The following is a 19,185-nucleotide window of genomic DNA, read 5'->3' on the forward strand; positions in this document are numbered from 1 at the left end:
GGACATGTAAAACTGATTGGTGGCCTTGCCTTTTTCAGTGAAGTTAGTGTGGGACAAATAGGTTTGATACAGAATTGCTTACTTCTTCTGATCCAGTTGTTGTTAACCCAGCTTACCTGGTGATGTCTGAAATTCGTATTTATAGAAGGAAATGAAAAATATGGACTATGCCTGTAGAATGCATGAAGTGGTTTTTTTATTAAACTGCAGGTTAGCCTAGTCTATGCTTTGTGATCTGGTAAAATACTTCCTCCAATGTTTGCTGCTACTCCTTAGGGACACAGCAGGCCAGGAGAGATTCAACAGCATTACCTCAGCTTATTACAGAAGTGCCAAGGGAATCATATTGGTGTATGATATCACCAAGAAGGAGACATTTGAGGATTTACCAAAATGGATGAAAATGATTGATAAGGTAGGCTCCAACTTCTCTGAAAATAGAAAATACAATATATGTAATGCTTAATGAAAGGGACACTATTAAATTACATTTTTACAGTGTGGTTTTGTAATCAACCCTTAGGCTAAAGACTTAAATTCTTTTGCTATAGATTTCCACTTCATTCTTTTAGCAAGCATTTAATTTGTGTGCTTATTCTTATTCTTCTGCTGACTTCTGTGAACTAAACTTGCTGTCATCAGTGTTGTCAGAAATATGCAAAGATTTGGGCACCCAGCTGTGCACTGGAAAACCATGCCATTCCATTTACCTTCTTTGCATTAAGGCTACAGTAGTCCTCCTATGGGAAACATAGGTATATTTCTCATGCAGTATTATGGAATGTGTTTAGAAGCAGATATTATCTCAAGGATATATATCCTTATTTCTGGTTGTATAGAGCTTTGATACAGAACTCACGCAGGTACATAAGTATTAGTGACACAATTGATTTTACCAACAGTGTAAAAATCTTACGTTTGTGGATGTAGTTAACTAGAAATACCATATTATTCTGTATTCAGTATGCCTCAGAAGATGCAGAGCTTCTACTGGTTGGAAATAAGTTGGACTGTGAAGCTGACAGAGAGATTACTCGACAGCAGGGAGAAAAGGTAAGAGCAGGTGGAATCAAATCATTAACATCCTTTAGTGATGGTGAAAGAAGGTGGTTGTGGGCTTATATTGGAATTGTGAAGAAAGTACAGCTGTAGGTTTGGGCTGTGCTGACTCTTTTGCAAGTTTGAGATAAATCTAATGATGGCTGAAATTCTAAGCCAGGCAAGCATTGAGTGGAAGCACATTGCCCCTTGAAAAATACCTGACTATTTGAGGGGAGAGGGCGAAGTTAATTAGGTAAAAAAGGAGAAACCTTTTTTTCTAGCCTAGTATTTGATTAAAAATAACAGTTGTACTGCCTTTGTTTGCTATAAACAAATACCTACAGCTTTGATGTTGCATGTATGATACTACTCTCCGTCATACCCTTAGTTATAGAAGACATACAGTGTTTTAAGCATACATTATTCTACCAAAATCTGTTTTAAGCTTATACTATGTATTACAAAACATGCCCAGGTATGTTTCTTTAATGTAAGGAATATCATCTTGCCCTAAAGAAACAGAGGAAATTAGAAGTTACTAACTTGATCCTCAGACCCCCAAAGTAGCATAAAGTGTTGGAAAGCTTCTCTGAGAAATCAGCTGAAGATTCCCCTCACATCCTCAGCTGGTGTAGAACTGACTATAGACTGCCCTTTCCATTCCCTTGCAGAAGGGGAAGGAGGGAGGGAGGGAGGCAGCGGCACCTTGTGCTCTGGGCCAGCAAATGACCTCTGGGTGCTGTTATAGCAGGTGTAGGTTAAAGCATCCATTAAACTGCTTTAACTTATATGAGGGACCAAAGTAGCTCCTGACTGTCCCGAGATTAGTGAAGCACAGAATTGGCTTTAAGCAACTTCTGTACTGAGCACAGCTTGGCTAGACTCGAGAACTGGCTCCTTGTCTGGATCATTATATACCTATTATTAAGTCAAAGTAATCGTGATCCATTTCTTCCTCACTGGCATGACTTCTCCAGGAATCTTAAACTCCAAAAAGGAAGAGCATTTTCTTCTGTAAAAAGTAGTACAGGTGAATTAATCTAATTTCCACTGTAATAATTTTCTGAGGGGGACTTATCCATTGCTGGACTTCTGCTTAGGTTCAGTCTGCTATTTCATCCTCTTCCAAATTGCTCCTGATCACTTCAAGCTGTGAGAAAACCAGACCATAAAATCAACCCTTGGCATCTCTTCCAGTAGGTTACTATCCAGGAGACTAACCATACGTACCCACAATGCTCAGGGTCTGTAAGATTTGTTTTCTGTGGAAGAGAATCATTTGAATGTCTCCTGAAATTCTGGAGACATCAGACCAACCTGGGAAGATTTTAGGAATGTAAAGACTGCTTTTCAAAAGCAAGGCTTTGACAATGCACAAAATAAAGATTATGTAACCTGTCGTGCTATCCATATGTTGGAAATAAGCACAATGGTGCTGCTGAAAGCTAATGCACTGTTGACATTGGTTCTCCATATTTGTTAATTGGGGGAAAAAAGAGTTCTTGTTATAATATGTAAAGTATTGTCATGGCATGACTTCTGGAGGATACTGTGGACAGAGCACTGGAGGGGGAGAGACATTTCTAAAACAGACTGCAGTAACCTTAGGGAAAATCCAGATAAATACTAGCTGATAGCTATTCGATTTAAAAAAAGAAAAAAAATGTTTCGGCTTGTGTTTTTACTTGAAAAACTCCTCTTCTGATATTATGGAATTGTTTAGGGGCTAAGTATATAAGTGCATGATGTGAAGGCATAAAGGGACATATGAACAATCTGTCCTTTGGCACGAGTTAAATATGTACCCAAATATTGTCTGAAAAATTGGTGTATTAATGCAGCAGACCATGAGCACTGCTTAGCTCAAGGCACTAAGATTTATACCTCTTTATATTTCATTACCAACTTATATAAAAACAAAGTTAAAGGGGTATTCTTAACTGAGCATCTTCTAATTGATTAGAATCTAATTGATTCTAATTTTGAAAATGCTTTTTCTCGTGTTTGAACCTGTGTGTGTGTTTTTTCTACATGGATGTGTCATAGAATAAGAATTGGTAGGCATGGCGTTAAGGTGAGATGATATTAAAGTTCCAATGCATGGAGTCCCTGAGAGCTTTGCATTTTTCCTTTTGAATTACTTAGAGCTGAATGGAGGTATTCCACTTCACAGAGTATTTTGCTATTTCAAAATCTGATTTCATTCCAATTCAGAACAAATTCCCACAATTTTGAAATCCTCCATGGAATGAGATGGAACCATAGCCCTGGGGAATTCTGCCTGGCAAGCTGTTCCAAAGCCATGGAGTATATATGCTTGCATTAATCCTGGCATTTTCTAGTGCTGCTATTTACTCATTTTCAAGAGCATCAACTTCATCTAAAAGCAAATGAAAAGAAATAAAACAAAACAAACATAAATATATGAAGTGAAATGTTCTCTGTATGAGTTGTGTATTCAGCACACTGAGTGTCACATTTTTGTATGTCTGGTTTCATGGTTGAGCAACATTTCTTTTCATTAATGACATTTCATTTGGTTTTCAGTTATTTCTTGATTTCGTCTTGACATGGTAAACTAATGAAATGTATTAAAGACAACTTAATTTTTCTCTTCCCATTCTGTTTTGAAGAGTGTAATCAGAGTGTAAAAACTTATCTTGCAGAACTGAAGTTGACTCAAATGGATCTAATGTGACACTAGATTCAGTTTTGCTCCTATTTTGTCAAGTACAGTTTTCCTTTTAATCTCTTAAAAACATCCAGCTTCATGTAGTTACTTTATTTTTTTCCATCAGTTTGCACAGCAAATAACTGGGATGCGGTTCTGTGAAGCAAGTGCCAAGGATAATTTTAATGTGGATGAAATATTTCTGAAACTTGTAGATGACATCCTGAAAAAGGTAATATGTATGTACTGTGGAGATGGGGACTATATTTAACTACTGCTGGTACCAGTATTTGTTCAGAGCACATAATGGCAAGTAAAATTTTGATTTAGTTTGGAGGGGCCAGCGTGCTGCTTGAGGACCAGCTGCTATCCTTCAGCTCTTCAGTAGCCGCTGAAAACTGCACTGCGGTCGAGATTTTTGAATGTGCTTCTCTGCACGGTAACTTCATTTTAGACTAAAGTTCAGTAGCTGACTGTGCATTTGCCTGCTTCCATTTGTTGCCATACATTAATTGAGACTGAATTGGGGAATTGGCTTAGGACAAAGCAGAAATAAATGTTCATCATTAAATTGAAATGAGAGATAAGAACTACAAAGGGCTGGGAAAACAAGTAGTTGGCAACTTACATGTCAACTAACGAGAGAGAAGCAGCCCTGGTATGTTTGCAGACCAAAGCTTCTGTCTTCAGCATAGTCCAGAGGCTAGAGCATCAGAGCAGAGAATAGAGACCCCTGTCTTCTGTTCACTGCTGGCTTCAATATAGGAGAGTCTTTTTAACCTCTTTTTGCCTTTGGTTCCCTATCTATACAATGGCTATAACAGTTATCCACCTTCAGAAAGGACTGTGCGGTCCTGGCTGAGCAGTGTTATGTAAGTGAGTATTAGTATCCATGTAAATCATGGTGAGCTGTATTTCAGAAAATTATGGTCACCTTGTAGAAATGTTACTTTTTTGTATTTTCAGATGCTGTCAAACTATGCAAGTGTTTAGTCTTTCTCTATGGGAGATAGCCTCATTTGTATTAAACTGTTCTTAAAGTCTGAACCACTTCATTAACATTAGAAGGCAACAACTTCATTTTATGTATATTACTTATTAGTGTACCTCTTTAAACTACAAGATTATTTGTGATCTTGAATCTTATCTATGCAATCTGTCATACACACTTCCTTATAGGTGGTCTACAATACTACCTAGCACTTCTAAAAGAGCTATAGAAAAATTAATCCATACCCCAAGAGGTAGGCAAGTATTATCCCCATTTTACAGATATGGAAACCGGGACACAGGGAAGACTGAATGATTTGTCCAAGGCCACTTAAATTTGAGGAAAAGTTAGGAATTCTGCAGATTTAATTTCATCTCCCAGCATTATGTTTAATTCAATAAATTGTACATGCTTCACATAGATAAAGCTTCTGGAATATTAAAAACTTTTAAATACATTCTCTATTATTGACAAACTGGCTATATGGAAACTTCTCCCCAAATTAAGTGTATTTCCTTCATAACATATGAATTGTTCCATGCTTCTATTTGTCAACAGAGCAATACTGTTTTTTTAACACTGATTTGTAACTTTTTCTTTCTCTTTGAAAGTGGTTCTCGAAATACTTTGATGTTGGGGTCCTTAATATTTTAGCTGAGCATCAGTTCTGCAGCATTTCTTTTCAATTAAAATAAACTAAAGAGTTCAGTGCAGGTAATCATTTATAGACTTTATTTTTTTTTTTAAGATGCCTCTGGATATTATGAGGAATGAGTTGTCCAACAGTATATTATCCCTGCAACCAGAGCCAGAAATCCCACCTGAACTGCCTCCGCCAAGACCACATGTCCGTTGCTGTTGACTTGTTGCTTCATACAGAGTGGAAAAGATGAGTGGGGGAGAGAAGAAGGTGTCTGCACTACAATCATTTGGCAGTTTCATGTTGCACTTTGTTTTTAAGTCAGAGCTACACACTAATTTGTAAATATGCAAATATGCAATCCTGTGTAAGATTCAGTTACAACAGTTAAATATTACCCCTCTTCCCCAAAATAGTATATTTCATTCATCACTGTAGTGCTATAAATATTGTACAGTATATGGGGAACTGCCACACTCCTAGTCTAGGAGGAGGAGAAATTAAATCTATACTTATTCTTGACATAAATATTGTAATAGTCCTTGTTATTATAAACAGGCAAGCAGAAGCTCTTCTTGTATGAAGATAAGTATATGGTGCTTTGCTAACTATTTTAAAGAGGAATTTTTTTAAAACTGAAAACTTTATGTACAAAGCTTCCATAACCTTCATTGTTTCTTTTAATATATACAGAAGATTTTTTTTTTTAGGGAGGGGGTGGAGCTGTAGCATCTTCAGCTGACTAGATCTACAGCAAATTTCTACTACGTGTAGTAGATCTACGTGTAATTTCCAGCAATCTGTCTTATTATTTATTATGTTTAATAGTAGACCATTACTTTGTGTATTAAGACATCACATTTGGTGCAATTCTAAGGGTGCAGTGTCAACTCACATAGTTAATTTTCTGCTTAAACATAAGGTAGGTTGCAAGAATCATTAAGATTGAGTAAAAAGTGGAGATGTGTATTGAATTCTAAAAGATGGTATGAAAAGCAATGCTGCTGTCCTAGACAAATTCTTTTAAAAAGGAATTTAATACTTTTTCTTGTGTTGAGGGAATATATATGTGTATTTGTCTGAACATCTAGGTGGGTGGGAGGGGTTTATGGAAAACCATTTTTTTCCCTAATGGTGGAAATTATTCCCATCAAGCATATACTGTGTTAGGTTTTTGTCTGATAATGACTTTGTGAACTATATCTTTGGTATATCTTTTATTACAATGCACTGTTTAGTTTAGTCGTGGTAAATCAGTAGTTACATATTCGAATAACTTGGTGTGTCCTGAATGTTGTGGTATTGAAAAGCATTGTGGTCTTTCTAAACTAATGAAATGCAAATAAAATTTTGTATTTATGAATGACAGTGGAGCTGCACCTGTTATTAGAATGGCAAATATACTTGATGGTGGATAAAAGGTAAAATCAGTGATATTGAACAGTTTTTAAAAAAAATCTTTATAAAGATCTGATTCTCAGCCTTGACATTTATTTTTCAAGATAGGAAAAACAAGGTGCATTAATAGCTTGCCTTGAATACTGCTCTATTGGGATGATCTAGTCAAATTGGCATCCTGTGATGGCATGTGACTGCTTTTCGTGACAACTTGGCAGGCAGTAGCAAAACTATTTGTGACCCATGGGGACACAAATGTAAACAAGTCTTCTGCAAAATATAGCTTATCACTATGTTTTTATTCTCTGGTGTCGGAAATATCTTACCAGTTTTGCCATTGTTCCACCCTGAACATTTACACAGATATCATAATGTATACCACGGACTTTTCCAGTTTCTCATGAGTTTTCTGGAAGGAACAAAGCATTCAAAATAATTGGTGGTAATTTATACTTTGCCCAATAGATCTTAGAGCTGTTGGGCTGCTGAATAAGTTATTACATTCTGCACACAATACTGTGCAGAGAACACATCTTTGGCACATACAGTTTCAACTAACAAACTAAGGAAGCCTGGTTGAAAATTGTACTTATGTCTTCTGCCACCTTGTGCCTAAATGGTTAGCTGTTTTTACATAGTGAACTTGTGGTTTACTCTAATACTAACAGATGAAATCCACCATTTTCTATAGCATTTGTAGGATTTCTGATGGTACTGTGGGCAATAGCAAGGAAGGGAAAGTTATGGAAAAATAAGTTTTAACCTGACAGTTATTTCAGCTGACTTGTTTTTACGTGTATTTAGAAATTTGTTGTGAATTTTTTCTGCAATTTTGAATTTAATAAAAATTAAGAAAACTGACTTAGATAAACTTTTTTTTTAATCTTGTAATTATGTGCTATTGTTTCTTTATGTAATGGAGGCATTTGAATACAGGACTGTCCCAGTTGTGACCTTTGAGGGTAACTGTAATAAGAACTTTTATTTATTAATTGAAAATGTTTCCTGAGCCTTTGACTCTGATTTTAAACTGTCTGCATTAACCTGATTGTTACAGGGAGGACAGAAAGGACACTGCCTCCTACCACTTCCTCTGTAGCTTTAGGAACACTTCTGTGAGTCAGGAGTCCTCTAAGCCAGCGTTTTTCAGAGTTCGGATTGTGACCCAGTACTGGGTCACTCTGGTCAGCACCGCTGACTGGGACATTAAAAGTCCCGTTCGCAGTGCTGCCCAGCTAAGGTAGGCTAGTGCCTACCTGTTTCGACACCACACTGCGCCCTGGAAGCAGCCAGCAGTGGGTCTGGCTTCTAGGTGGGGGGCCATCGGGCTCCATGTGCTGCCCCTGCTCCAAGCACCGGCTCTGCACTGGGGGGGGTGCAATGCCTATGGGCGAGAGTCGCATGAAGCTGCTTGCATGCCTCCGCCTAGGAGCCGGACCTGCCCCTGGCTGCTTCCGGGGCACAGTGCTGTACGCGGTGCCAAGACAGGAAGACACCCCAGCTGTGCCGCTGACCAGGAGCCACCGGAAGTAAGTCCGTGCCACAATCCCCTGCCCCAGCCCTGAGCCCCCCCAAACCTGGAATCCCTGCCTGCACCCCAAACCCCTCATCCTCGGCCCCAACCCCAGAGCCTGCACCCAGCGCCCTGACCCCCTCCTGCACCCTAACCCCCTACCCCAGCCCAGAGCCCGCTCCCACACCCTGAAATCATCATTCCCAGCCCCACCTCTGCAGCCAAAACCCCTCATCCGCAGCTCTGTTGGGTCGCAGGCATCAACAATTTTCTTCAGCTGGGTCCCCAGAAAAAAAGTTTGAAAACCACTACTCTAAGCAGCTGCTGTCCCTTCCCTGCTCTAGCTTCTTAGTAGATCCTCTGCTGGCTGGCTGTTGCACTGGACAGGAGGGAGAACAGAATTGACGGGAACTTAACTGGTTCTGCGTAAGCCTAGCTGAGCACCTAAAGGAGCAAGTCCTTTCTTCCGCTACACAGCTACCTGGGTATCCTGAATGGAGGAGGGGGAAGAGAAGCTGGGAACCAGCTACATGTCCCTGATTCTCTCCTTCAGACCCCTCGCTGGTTAGAGCAGCTTTAATTTGCATCAGCTGATTCATTTCTCAAGGAACCATGCACCAGCCTTGACTAATTGGGGTCAAGGCACATGTTGCCATTTCTGCTCCCCTCAGACACCTCTCCATCGCAGTATATTCTCTGTACCAGGTGCTGCAGGGAGGGAGGCAAGGGAGCCAGTTATGCTTGGTCCTTTGGCCACTGGGGATTCCTCCATGCTGGAGGAATCAACTAGTGCAAAGGCAACAGAAACCCACCCATGAGTGCCACAAAAGAGTGGAACAGGGCAGAGAATCTGCCCCAAAATAATTATGGCCCCTTGACCTCTTTGTAGTAATGAGTTAAATCTTGGGCCCATTGAAATAAATGGGGCTTTTGCTACCAACTTCAGTGGAGCTCGGATTTTGCCCAACATGTTCTACCTTCAGACTGAATCGAATGCTGTAAATCTCACTCTGTGATACCTGAAAAACATGTTCTGAGATAGACACAACATTTCATTGCATTTACTATAATGGACTTACAAATTAGTTGCCTAGTAGGTGGTACTCAGCCTCTGGCTTCTGAATACATAATTTCTTTATATCTAGATTGGAGGAGAGTCCTGAATCTGGAAAGGTGGTCCTGAAATTTTTGTTGAAGCAAGGGTCATGGTATGGAAAAGTTTCTGAATCACTGGCCTATCAGATCTCTAGTGACAATCACAGCTATGCTGTCTAGGCACAGACTCTCTTCTATTAAGAGCATAAGCGTGGCCATACTGGGTCAGACCAAAGGTCCATCTAGCCCAGTATCCATCTTCTGACAGTGGCCAATGCCAGGTGCCCCAGAGGGAATGAACAGAACAGGTAAGCATCAAGTGATCCATCCCCTGTCGCCCATTTCCAGCTTCTGGCAAACAGGCTAGGGACGCCATCCCTGCCTATCCTGGCTAATAGCCATTGATGGACCTATCCTCCATGAATTTATCTAGTTATTTTTTTTAACTCTGTTATACTCTTGGCCTTCACAACATTGGTTAATCTATTGGAGTTCTGCTGGAGGAACAGAATGACAATTGCTCCAATAAGACTTCAGTAACAGTTAACATGGCAATATGCAGTGTAGATATAGTTGTCGGTTCCAGGATATTAGAGAGAAAAGGTGGTTGAGGTAATACCTTTTATTGGACCAACTTCCGCTGGTGAGAGAGACAAATTTTTGAGCCACACAGAGCTCTTTTTCAGGTCTGGGAAAGGAACTCTCCCAGCATCACAGTAAAATTTGTTTATCACAGTGGTTTCCAACGTTTTTCATTTGTGGACCCCTAAACATTTTTGAAGGAAGGTTTGGACCCCTTTGGAAATCTTGGACATAGCCTGTGGACCCCTAGAGGTCCACGTACCACAGGTTGAAAACCACTGTTCTATGGTAATGACAGCCTTTCATGGACCCCTTAGACCAGTGATACCCATTGGTTCAGGAGCCAAATTCGTGATCAACATTACCCTAAAGTATGTGAATTCATTGTTTAATATATTCTCCCAGCAAAATGGCTGACCCTGTATTAATATTTTATCAGCTACAATTGGTTAATCTAGTAACAGTACCCTGATTGTTCAGTAACTTAGACTGGTTAATAATTAAATCACACGGTATTTTAATATGTGCTGCAAAGAGCCACAGAAGACACATTGAAGAGTCACTTGCAGCTCACGAGCCTCAGTCTGAGTATCACTGCCTTAATCCATACCTACACTACTACTTATGTTGCTCAGGGGCGTGAAAAAAAACACACACACACAGAGTGACATAAGTTTTGCTGGCATAACTGGTAGTGTGCACAGTGCTATATCAGTGGGAGAGTTTCTCCCACCAACCTAGTTACTGCTGCTTATTGGGGGTGGTTTAATTGTCGATGGAAGAGCTCTCTCCCGTCAGCATAGAACAGCTACACAGGAGATCTTTCAGTGGCACATCTGCATCAGTACAGCTGTGCCACTGTAAGCTCTCTAGTGTAGACAAAGCCTTAGAGTCTGCGGACCAGAGACTGAAAACCACCAGTTTAGTGTAAGTAGTTAGCACATATTGTAAGGGACCATTCCAGGTAGGCCTGTTAACACATGTAATCATAGGACAGAAAAAAGGGGTTGTTAGTGGGTTACAAATTGTTGTAATAAGCCATAAATCCAGTGTCTCTATTCAGTCCATGGATTTTTGGTGTATAGCAGAGTAATGAATTTAAACTCCTCTCCAGTCACAGGACAAAAAGAGGTGTTAACAGGCTACTCTACCTTGAATGGTTTCAGAGTAACAGCCGTGTTAGTCTGTATTCGCAAAAAGAAAAGGAGTACTTGTGGCACCTTAGAGACTAACCAATTTATTTGAGCATAAGCTTTCGTGAGCTACAGCTCACTTCATCGGATGCATGCATACTGTATGCATCCGATGAAGTGAGCTGTAGCTCACGAAAGCTTATGCTCAAATAAATTGGTTAGTCTCTAAGGTGCTACAAGTACTCCTTTTCTTTCTACTTTGAATGGTCTCTTACAATATGTGCTAACTACTTAGGCTGAACAGTCTGTTCCACCTTACATTTTGTTGTGACACTGGGAGTTCCTTTCCCGGACCTGAAGAAGAGCTCTGTGTGGCTGGAAAGCTGCTCTCTCACCAACAAACGGTCCAGTAAAAGATATGTTGTGTCACCCACCTTGTCTCCCTAACATGGCAATCAGTAGTTCCCAGTGGTAGGCAAAGCGTTTGATCTTTACCTTCAGTAAATCAATTCCCAGTCTCACCTAATCAAACATGAAAGAAGGATGAGTTGATTTTAACTGGTGGTATTTCCTCCCTAAATACACAGATGTGGGTGTGGGGAAGTGGGAAGTTAATGTGGAGCATATCTGTACCTCCTCTCTCTTTCCCTGACCTGCCTGCCCTCCTTTCCCTCCCAAATGCACCAAGCCGAGTTCAGGAAGGAAAGCAGCTCATTTGGAGGAGTGCAGAGAATACTGAGGGCAAGTCTACACTACAAAATTGATGCAACCTAAGTTACATCGACATATAGCCACTGCAGTAATTGAATTGGTTTTACACGTACATGCTACGTTCTTTGTATCGGCAGTCTATGTCCTCCCCAGCAGCACTTGCACCGGTTTAACTGCCAGTGTAGGGCATTGTGGGACTGTTTCCGAAAGGCAGCAACAGTCAATGTAAGCATCGCAGTGTCTACCCTGACACTGCGTCAACCTAACTACTCTTGGAGCTAGCGTTAAGTCAGTGTAGTGGGCAAGTTACGTCAGTGGGAGCTACAGTTTAGTGTAGACACTTTAGAGTTAGGTTGATGTACAGCAGCTTACATTTACCTAACTGTAATGTAGATCAGGCCTGAGTTTAGACTGCGAACAGGAATCTGTTCAGATGTTCCTTGCGCTCCAGTCTCTTCCCCCTGGAAAAAGTGGGTCCATTGCAGATTCTCCTGCCCTAGCATATCATGGTATATGGAAAGGCAGAGGCACTAGCTGAAAGGACCATGATTCTGGCATCAAAAGCTAGCAGTACTGTCCCACCAGACAACAGATACAGCCTTTGTTAGCTGGGTTAATCCTCGGATTCCAGGACATTTGGTCTGACTAAGGAAAACTCCTTGCTCAAATCAGGGTTGCAAATTGGAGGATGGCCCTAAGTATGGGCTTCACTGTCTCTTTCAAACTAATATTTTCCATTTAGTAGTACTAGTAAGTCTAAAATCAAAATATTGCATATACAGCATGGACCTTAACACATCAAGTTTCTCATTGTTACTATGGCTAGTTGTCAATATACTATTGCATAAACATAGGCCTTGTTCAAGAACACATTTATTCTTTCCTTGTGTCTGTAATTTCCTAAAATATAGATATGTTCCAATGACAAGTGTGTTGTCGGTCTTCGGAAGGTTGGTATCTTTAATCAATTGTACTTGTTAGGTCTTGAATGTGAACTATAAAAATGAAGCATAGAGCTTTAAGGAAATTTAATAGGACCAGGCAACATAATAGGATAAAACGTAAAGCTTTTAACAGTACCAGGATAACAAATTAACATTTTGATTCCAGAAGGGAAATAAGCTTTGAATGGCATGTGCACTAATGCAGAATGCCCATTAGGGGTCACTGGAGTGCTACATGTAAAAGCCTGTACAACCCACCCTGTTGAACCAGGAGCTGGTTTGTACTTTCTTACTACTTTGAAAGCAAAAGTTCAGATGCTTTGAAAGAAGAATATTTGATAGTGTTTTTTTAAATGTCAAAGTAGTGAACATTTGTAAACTGTGAAGATACTATGGCAAAAACAATGCAAGTGTTGTAGTGATACAAGGAAACTTTTTTTTTTTTTTGAGGAACTGAAAGTGAAAAGATCCTTTCTATAAACAAAGAATTGTGCACGCCTCTTGAAATATCTCCTCTTGCTGAATAGATGTTTTTAGCTAGTTTCCAGTGAGCTGTTTCCTAGATGCCATTATTTTAATACTAAATTAATGAGTATACTTGCTGAAGAGTAATTTTTTGAACTTTTCTAACATCTAAATTGTTTGATCCTTCTCTGCTTCTTGCGTTTCCTAATGCATGAATCTACCAAAAGTGAACAATCCTGCAAATGACTTAAGACTTGTGATTACAAAATAATAGGGCACAAATTGTCTTGGTGATGTTTGTTGCTCACTAAAGTCTCATCATTACACTTTTAGGATTGCTACTCAATGTGAGTTAGTAGTTATTGGTGGCTTTTTGAAACAGTGTTTTTTCTTTTGGCTATCAACAAAACATGAATAATGTACTGAGGGTGAAGGATGCCATTCCATAAGAACACAATTTAAATGTGTGCTTTGCATTAATTATAGGTACAGTAAAACCCTGCTTATCCAATCTAATTGGGACCAGAGCCAGATCAGATTATCAAAAATTCAGATAATCAGGAGAATGGGCAAAGTTTTCTATCTGTTATTTTAAGATGTGGAGTTGCTTTTAAACTAGCTGAACCCTCCCGGAAAAGCATTAAAACATACCCCCACTTCTTATCTACTTAACACAATATACAAACGATTAGTTCTTCTTCGAGTGCTTGTTCATGTCCATTCCACATTAGGTGTGAGTGCGTCGCGTGCACGAGCATCGGAAACTTTTTCCCTTAACAGCTCCCGTTGGGCCGGCAGGGCCCCCCGAGTGGCGCCACTGCCCCGCGCATATATACCCCTGCTGCCCCGACCCCCTTGTCATAAATATAAAGGGAAGACTAACCACCTTTCTGTATACAGTGCTATAAAATCCCTCCTGGCCAGAGGTAAAACCCTTTCACCTGTAAAGTGTTAAGAAGCTAAGATAACCTCGCTGGCACCTGACCAAAATGACCAATGAGGAGACAAGATACTTTCAAATCCGGGGGGGGGGGGGGTGAGAACAAAGGGTTCGTCTGTCTCTGTGATGCTTTTGCTGGGAACAGATCAGGAATGCAGTCTCAGAACTTGTTAGTTAGTAAGTAAGCTAGCTAGAAATGCATTCGATTTCCTTTTGTTTAATGGCTGATAAAATAAGCTGTGCTGGATGGAATATATATTCCTGTTTTTGTGCCTTTTTGTAATTTAAGGTTTTGCCTAGAGGGATTCTCTATGTTTTGAATCTGATTACCCTGTAAGGTATTTACCATCCTGATTTTACAGAGGTGATTCTTTTACCTTCTCTTTAATTAAAATTCTTCTTTTAAGAACCTGATTGATTTTTCATTGTTCTTAAAATCCAAGGGTTTGAGTCTGTGTTCACCTGTGCAAATTGGTGAGGATTTTTATCAAGCCTTCCCCAGGAAAGGGGATGTAGGGCTTGGGGGGATATTTTGGGGGAAGGCGTCTCCAAGTAGGCTCTTTCCCTGTTCTTTGTTTAACATGCTTGGTGGCAGCATACGGTTCAAGGACAAGGCAAAGTTTGTACCTTGGGGAAGGTTTTAACCTAAGGTGGTAAGAATAAGCTTAGGGGGTCTTTCATGCAGGTCCCCATATCTGTACCCTAGAGTTCAGAGTGGGGAAGGAACCTTGACACCCATCCAGTTCCTTCTTACTGTCCTTGACAGCATTGGAACAACCTCTCTCTCTTGTATGAGAACAGTCCCTTAGCCTTTCTCTTATAGATTGCTAACTAACTGATAACAGCTTACCTTTGTTGTGGACACTTAAGTGATTAGGTGCTTAGAGGCTTCCAGCTCCTGGCCCCGAGCCATGGGCCCACGGATTTAAGGCTTGTGCTACGTGCCGCAAGCCTATGCCAGTTAGTGACCCCCCACGGCTCATGTCTACGTTGCCTGGGGGAAGAACATCAAACTGAGCGGTGTAAGATTTGCAAGGCGTTCAAGCCAAGAACAAAGAAAGAAAGAGACTTTTGTTTAAAGCAGTTGTTGATGGAAGCTGCATTACAGCCACCGGGCCCGGAGTGCCCGACGTTGGCTCCGGCTTCCTCGGTGCACAGTGCCCCGGAGCTGTTGGGAGACCCAGCACCGGCTAAACACCAAAAGCTGTTGGTCCCACAGCGCCAGACTAGGCCCCGGCATCGCTCGTCCTCCCTGGTACCACTCGTCCTCCCCGGTGTCCATCCAAAAGGAAGGCGCAGAGGTTCCCCGCATCGGAGGCCGGCGGCTTCCAAGGCCCCGAGCGCCGATAAGAGTGGGAAGGCTGCTGTACTGGCGCTGGGATCAGCAGCTCCAGCACCACAAGTCCCACCGAGCCCAGGCCTAAGTGAGCTCAGTGCGGACGATGGGCTCTAGGACTTAATGGATCAGCCCTCCACGCCTGGCACCTTGAGGCAGCAAAGGACCTCATTGAGCTGTCGGCAACAAGCCCCCACCCATACAGGGAGAATCCTCTGGCACCCATGCCACGGGTGCCGTTGAGGGGTAAGCTGGCAATGGTGTGCCATTCGAGGACACCATCCTAGCACTGGTCCCAGTTGAGCTCCACGTCTGCAGACTCCCAGTTACCCGCAGCTCAGAAGAAAGTTGTAGTACTGGGAGTGGGTCAGCGTAAGGAAGTAACGGACAAGGTACGACGATCCCCAGCACTGATTAGAAACCGGCACCGGGAGGAGTTGAGACAGCCCTTGCCAGAGGACTCCTGCAGGCACCGATCCCAGTTCCGAGAATGCCGGTCCTGGTCCCAGTCCAGATCCCAGTTCCAGGGATATCAGTACCGGTCTCGCTCCCGTTCCGTTAGGAGCTGCTCTTCGACCTCCCGCCAGCACAGATCGTCGGCACTGCCGTGACCTTCGCGGTCGGCGTTGCCGCAGTCCGGTGCCAACTCTGGCTGTTACAGTTACTCGCACCGTGCTCCGGACAGCAAGAACCCTCAGACGGGGTGGCACCCCCAATGGGGGCCGCCAGGTCATTGGCCCTTCTGGACTCCTTGGGCCTATCAACACTGCCAAGAAGCCCTGTCCAGGGCAAGCTACGCGGTGCAGCAGTCCCGGTCCCCGCACCGATGCCTGACGGCGCTGGAAGCTACAGTATCCAGGCCTCCAGCATCCCCCCAGGGTAAACCGGAGAGACCAGCACCAAGTCCGGTGCTGCCTCGAGGTCTCCCACCCCGGCCCAAGCCGGAGGCCCCTCCCGGGGAGAAGGGGAGCAGGAGGACCAGCCAGAGGGGGTTGAGCAGCTGCTAACCTCCTTGTCATCCCCGGTTGAGATGGTGGCGGGAACAGTGGTGTCCAGCCCTCCACCCATAGACCACAGAGCCCACCAGGAGCTACTGCGTAGGGTTGCCCAGAACTTGGGGCTGCAGGCCGAGGAGACGGTTGAGCAGGAGGACCCCATGGTGGACATTTTGAGCCCTGAAGGTCCATCTAGAATAGCGTTCTCGCTCATTAAGACCATCCAATCGAATTATAAGACTATATGGCAGACCCCGGCCTCCAGCGCTGCAACAGCCAGGCCAGAACCAAGGTCAGCAAGTACTTTGCCCCGTCAAAGGGCTATGAATTCTTATTTTGCCACCCAAGTCCGTGCTCCCTGGTGGTCTTGGGGGTGAACGAAAGGGAGCACCATGGTCAACAGGCCCTGGCACCTAAGGACCTTTTTGGCAGAAAGGTGTACTCGTTGGGGGGCCTTCAGTTGAGGATTGCTAACCAGCAGGCCATCCTCAATAGGCATAATTTTAACTCCTGGGCAGCAGTGGGGAATTTTAAAGACAACCTCCCGCAAGGTTCCCAACAGGAGTTTAAGACCCTGGTTGACGAGGGCAAGGCAGTGGCTAAGACCTCTCTCCAGGCCTCCCTGGATTCAGCAGACACGGCGGCCAGAACAATTGCGTCGGGGATGGTCATGCGGCGCTTGTTGTAGCTGCAGGAGTCAGGCCTGCCGCCTGAGGTCCAGAGTACACTTCAGGACCTCCCCTTTGAAGGGTCTGGGCTTTTTTCGGACCAGACAGACGCAAGGCTGCATAGCCTCAAGGACTCGAGGGCTACACTTAAGTCGCTGGGTATGCACACCCCGGTGACGCAGAGGAAGCCCTTTAAGCCTCAGCCTCCCCCTCAGCATCAGTACCAGCCTCGTCATAGGCATGAGCCTTACCGTAGGCGAGGCAGGGATAACCGGCGACGGCGCAATAATAACAATGATAATGCTCTGGGCCAGAACTGAGGTCAGCACAAATCCCAGCCAGGCACTAAGCCAGCCTTTTGAAGGTGCGCTCAAGAACAGCGTACCAGACCAGTCACCGGATCCAACCCCTTGTTTCCTGAACCGCCTGGCCCGTTTCTCCTGTGCGAGGTCCAGCATTACGTCGGACCGTTGGGTCTTACGCACGGTATGGAACGGGTACTTTCTGCAATTGTCTTCCCTCCCCCCTTCCCCGTCCCTCTTCAGGGACCCCTCTCACAAGCATCTCCTAGCGAAGGAATTCCGCTCGCTGCTACAGGCGGGGGCGGTAGAGGCGGTGCCGCACGGCCTAAGGGGAAAAGGTTTCTACTCCTGGTACTTCCTCATCCCCAAGGCCAAAGGGGGCCTTCGTCCCATTTTAGACCTGCGAAAGCTCAACAAGTTCCTGGTCAAGGCCCTGTTCCGCATTGTCTCTCTGGGCACCATCATCACTTCCCTGGATCTGGGAGGCTGGTACACTGCCTTGTACATGAAGGACGTGTACTTTCTTATCGCCATCCACCCAGCTCATCGGCGGTTCCTGCGCTTCACCGTGGGCCAAGAGCATTACCAGTTTGCGGTTCTCCTGTTCGGTCTAGCCACGGCCCCCCAGGTGTTCACGAAATATATGGCGGTGGTGGCGGCCTTCTTATGGAGGCAGAGGGTCCGGGTTTACCTGTACCTCAACGATTGGCTCCTGGCGGGTCTAACTGAAGCGGAAGTGCGGGGCCACGTGGAGGTGGCCCTGAGATTGTTCCACGAACTGGGGCTCCTGGTCAACGTCCCCAAGTCCACTCTCATGCCCACGCAGAGAGCGGAATTCATGGAGCGGTTCTGGACGTGGTGCAGGCCAGGGCAAGCCTTCTAGTATCCCGATTCTGGGCTATCCAGCAAACGGTGGCCTCCCTGCACCAGTTTCCAGCAACAACGGCCAGGTGCTGCCTGCGGCTGCTGGGCCACATGGCAGCATGCACGCACGTGGTCAGGCATGCCAGACTGAGACTCAGGAATCAGGCATGGCTCGCTCAGGTGTACCTCCCAGGCAGGGACCCGCTGGACTTCATAGTGACAGCCCCAAGGGACGTGCTGGACTCCCTGCGATGGTGGCAGTCCCAGCCTGTGGTTTGTGAAGGCATCCCCTTTGCTGCCCAACAGCCGGACGTGACGCTGGTGACGGAATTGTCAGACCACGGATTGGGGGCTCACCTGAGGGACCTCAGGACTCGGGGCTTGTGGTCCGGAGCAGAGCAGTTGCTCCATATCAATGTGAAGGAGCTCAGGGCGGTTCGTCTCGCCTGCCAGACCTTTCACGCCACTCTGAGTGGTCACAGTGTGACAGTTCTGACAGACAACACTACTGCCATGTTTTATATAAACAAGCAGAGTGGGGCCCGTTCCTCGCCAGGCTCTTTCGCGAGGCTCTTCTCCTCTGGGACTTTTGTATAGCCCCCGCCATTCTCCTTGAGGTGCCATATCTCCCGGGGGTGCGAAATGAGCTGGCGGACTGCCACAACAGGTCGTATCACATGCACGAGTGGACGCTCAGAGCGGACGTCGTGCTTTCGCTCTTCCGCAGGTCAGGGTTTCCCCGGGTAGACATGTTTGCCACCAGGGCCAAAGCCCAGTGCCCACGGTTCTGCTAATTCCAGGGCTACAGCCTGGGCTCAGTCGCAGATGCGTTTGCGATCCCGTGGGGAGGGGGCTTGATGTATGCGTTTCCCCCGCTCCCCTTGGTACACAAGGTC

At 44.3% G+C, this 19,185-nt stretch overlaps 1 protein-coding gene across 1 annotated transcript in view; it reads left to right on the forward strand.

Moving 5' to 3' along the window:
- Positions 1-7,538, forward strand: part of RAB12 (RAB12, member RAS oncogene family) — a 34,649-nt gene extending 27,111 nt beyond the window's left edge. Inside the window, exons 3-6 of the mRNA XM_074944618.1 lie at positions 277-415; positions 964-1,053; positions 3,840-3,944; positions 5,452-7,538. Of these exons, the coding sequence (XP_074800719.1) occupies positions 277-415; positions 964-1,053; positions 3,840-3,944; positions 5,452-5,565 (448 nt within the window). The 3' untranslated portion in view covers positions 5,566-7,538. The remainder of the gene's footprint in view (positions 1-276; positions 416-963; positions 1,054-3,839; positions 3,945-5,451) is intronic.
- The last annotated feature ends 11,647 nt before the right edge of the window (positions 7,539-19,185 follow it).

This window comes from Natator depressus, chromosome 2, assembly GCF_965152275.1.
Source record: "Natator depressus isolate rNatDep1 chromosome 2, rNatDep2.hap1, whole genome shotgun sequence".
In the NCBI taxonomy this organism is placed as follows: Eukaryota; Metazoa; Chordata; order Testudines; family Cheloniidae; genus Natator; species Natator depressus.